Source organism: Balaenoptera ricei, chromosome 2, assembly GCF_028023285.1.
Source record: "Balaenoptera ricei isolate mBalRic1 chromosome 2, mBalRic1.hap2, whole genome shotgun sequence".
NCBI classification, from domain to species: Eukaryota; Metazoa; Chordata; class Mammalia; order Artiodactyla; family Balaenopteridae; genus Balaenoptera; species Balaenoptera ricei.
The window spans coordinates 14,293,899-14,296,558 of NC_082640.1; the positions used below are offsets into that span (position 1 = coordinate 14,293,899).

Below are 2,660 nucleotides of genomic sequence, written 5' to 3' on the forward strand. Positions count from 1 at the left end.
CTTCTAGACTTTTTGAGTGTACACACTCACTGATGAGTGTCCTCAAAAGATAGACTGCAAGTTTTTTTGCTCCCTTCAACTTGTATTTTACTCCAATCATTCCGTTAAAAAGTCACCAAAGCTGGAACTGTCTATTTCACTTTAGACAATTTGGTAATTTTTATGGTGGTTGACTTACCATGCTTTGGGGAGGAGGGTAAAATATGACCTGTAAGACCAGGAATTTAGCTGTCTGAGCTCCATCATTCTGTGATGATGCCTGCACACCAAGAAAACACATGTCCATTCATGGAAGCCAGGGGGACACAAAAGGACAGGCCTGTTGGTCAAGTCAACAAACAGCCTGTCAGTTGACTATGCTTTCCCTCTTCTAACTGTAGACCATGTGGATATTGGGTGTGTTCCCAAAGAGGTGGCGATTACTCCCAGAGACCTATGTTTACTCCGCCTGGGTCGAGTATGCTTCAAGGCATTCACAATTTATTGGAATCTGAAATGAAATGAAGAAAGCAAGTGAGCTGCTGTAACAAACAGGTGGCTTTCATTAAATATAACCATTAATCTTGTCCCGATTATTTACCAGACTGTGTTAGATTTCAATGTTTCCTTAATCTGTTGATGGGCTATCACCACAAAATATGTCACTGAAGTAAAATAATGGCTGATGTGTTAATGAAAACCATCAGGGAGACCAGAAGCCTCCCCTCCATAGAATGAGGACAATGAAGAATCTATTTAGGAAGAAAGAAGGAATTACTGATATTAATCAGATTGAACTACCTCTTTGGAGCTGTGTTTACGATAGTGGAACAAAAGCACAAAGCTGTGTAAAGACCTGTTGAATTATAGGAGCACTTCTAATTAAGCACTTCACAATGAAAATCTGAGTTTTACAAAAGCAATTTTAAAGGGATGATTCTTTATTTTACAAATGATTCACAATATAGTTAACAATACTATATTGTATGCTTAAAAACTGGCTACGAGGATAGATCTTTTTTTTTTTTTTTCAAAACTGGCCAGAGGGGAGGATTCTTTTTTATTTATTTATTTATTTATTTTTGTTTGTGTTGGGTCTTCGTTTCTGTGCTGTGCGAGGGCTTTCTCCAGTTGCGGCGAGCAGGGGCCACTCTTCATCGCGGTGCGCGGGCCTCTCACTGTCGCGGCCTCTCCCGTTGCGGAGCACAGGCTCCAGACGCGCAGGCTCAATAGTTGTGGCTCACGGGCCTAGCTGCTCCGTGGCATGTGGGATCTTCCCGGACCGGGGCACGAACCCGTGTGCCCTGCTTTGTCAGGCGGATTCTTAACCACTGCGCCACCAGGGAAGCCCGAGGATAGATCTTATGTTAAGTGTTCTTACCACTAATAACAGTACTAAAAATAATGATAAGAGGGCAGGAGAAAACTTCCAGAGGTGATGGATAGGTTTATGACATTGATTATGATGATGGTTTCATGAGTGTATACTTATCTCCAAACTCATCAAGTTGTGCACATTAAGTATGTATAGCTTTTTATATATGAATCATACCTCAATGAAGTGGTTTAAAAATAATAAAATTTAAGAACAACACACACAAAAAGATTCACAATAGAATTTTTAAAAAGATTAATCATCCAGTAAATTTAACATGGCATTTTCATTTTAAAATTCTGTCTGTAGAGACCCGTGAGACGCGAGTAGGAGCAGCGTATGGGGTAGTTGTCTCCGAGGGGCGGCAAGGGAAAAGGATTAGCCATGTTGTCTTTGACCAGAAAGGTGATCAGCACCGAGAAAGCCCCAGCGGCCATTGGTCCCTACAGTCAGGCTGTGTTAGTTGGCAGGACCATTTACGTTTCAGGACAGCTAGGCATGGATCCTGCAAGTGGACAGCTTGTGCCAGGAGGGGTGGCAGAAGAGGCTAAACAAGCTCTTACAAACATGGGTGAAATTCTGAAAGCAGCAGGCTGTGACTTCACGAATGTGGTAAAAACAACTGTTTTGCTGGCTGACATAAATGACTTCAATACTGTCAATGACAACTACAAACAATATTTCCAGAGTAGTTTTCCTGCAAGAGCTGCTTACCAGGTTGCTGCTTTGCCCAAAGGAGGCCATGTTGAGGTTGAAGCAGTAGCTGTCCAAGGACCTCTCGTGACAGCATCACTCTAAGTGGGCCCAGTGTTATTTAGTCTGGAATTTTAGTAGTGTTTTTAAATTAACATCTTAATTTTTACAGTATTTGTTGGAAAGTGTAAGGTTGACTGAAATATCTGAAGTTATTATGGAAATACCATATAATAAGGGAAATTGAACATGAGTTGAAGATTAATGATGAATCTAGTTACTGATGTTATAAATTACACTTCTATAACACTCATATTACTGGATGTGGGAAAAGAGACACACATTACATAGTTACTCAGAAAAATAAAAGTAAAGGGAAATAGCATATAGGAAAGATGAGTTAACTATTCCTGAGAAATATTAAAGAGCACACCTAATTCAATTAAACTATTAATTTAATGATGTGAACTATTTAGTTCTCATGTCAGATACATGATTCTGCTTTTACTTGAGTAAAATTAAAGCATTTAAGTTTGAATGGTAGAGGTAAAGGAGAAGAAACTGGACCAAATTTTATATAGGTAATATTTTTCTAATGGAAATAAAATAACAC

At 39.5% G+C, this 2,660-nt stretch overlaps 1 protein-coding gene across 1 annotated transcript; it reads left to right on the forward strand.

The window, feature by feature from the left end:
• The first annotated feature begins 1,723 nt into the window (after positions 1–1,723).
• On the forward strand, positions 1,724–2,152 carry LOC132360258 (2-iminobutanoate/2-iminopropanoate deaminase-like). Its single transcript, XM_059915305.1, has one exon. The coding sequence runs from the start codon at positions 1,739–1,741 to the stop codon at positions 2,150–2,152; it is 414 nt and encodes a 137-aa protein (XP_059771288.1). The 5' UTR covers positions 1,724–1,738.
• The last annotated feature ends 508 nt before the right edge of the window (positions 2,153–2,660 follow it).

Excerpts from the sequence above, each read along its gene's own strand:
- LOC132360258 (XM_059915305.1), top strand. The coding sequence starts at position 1,739 with ATGTTGTCTTTGACCAGAAAGGTGATCAGCACCGAGAAAGCCCCAGCG.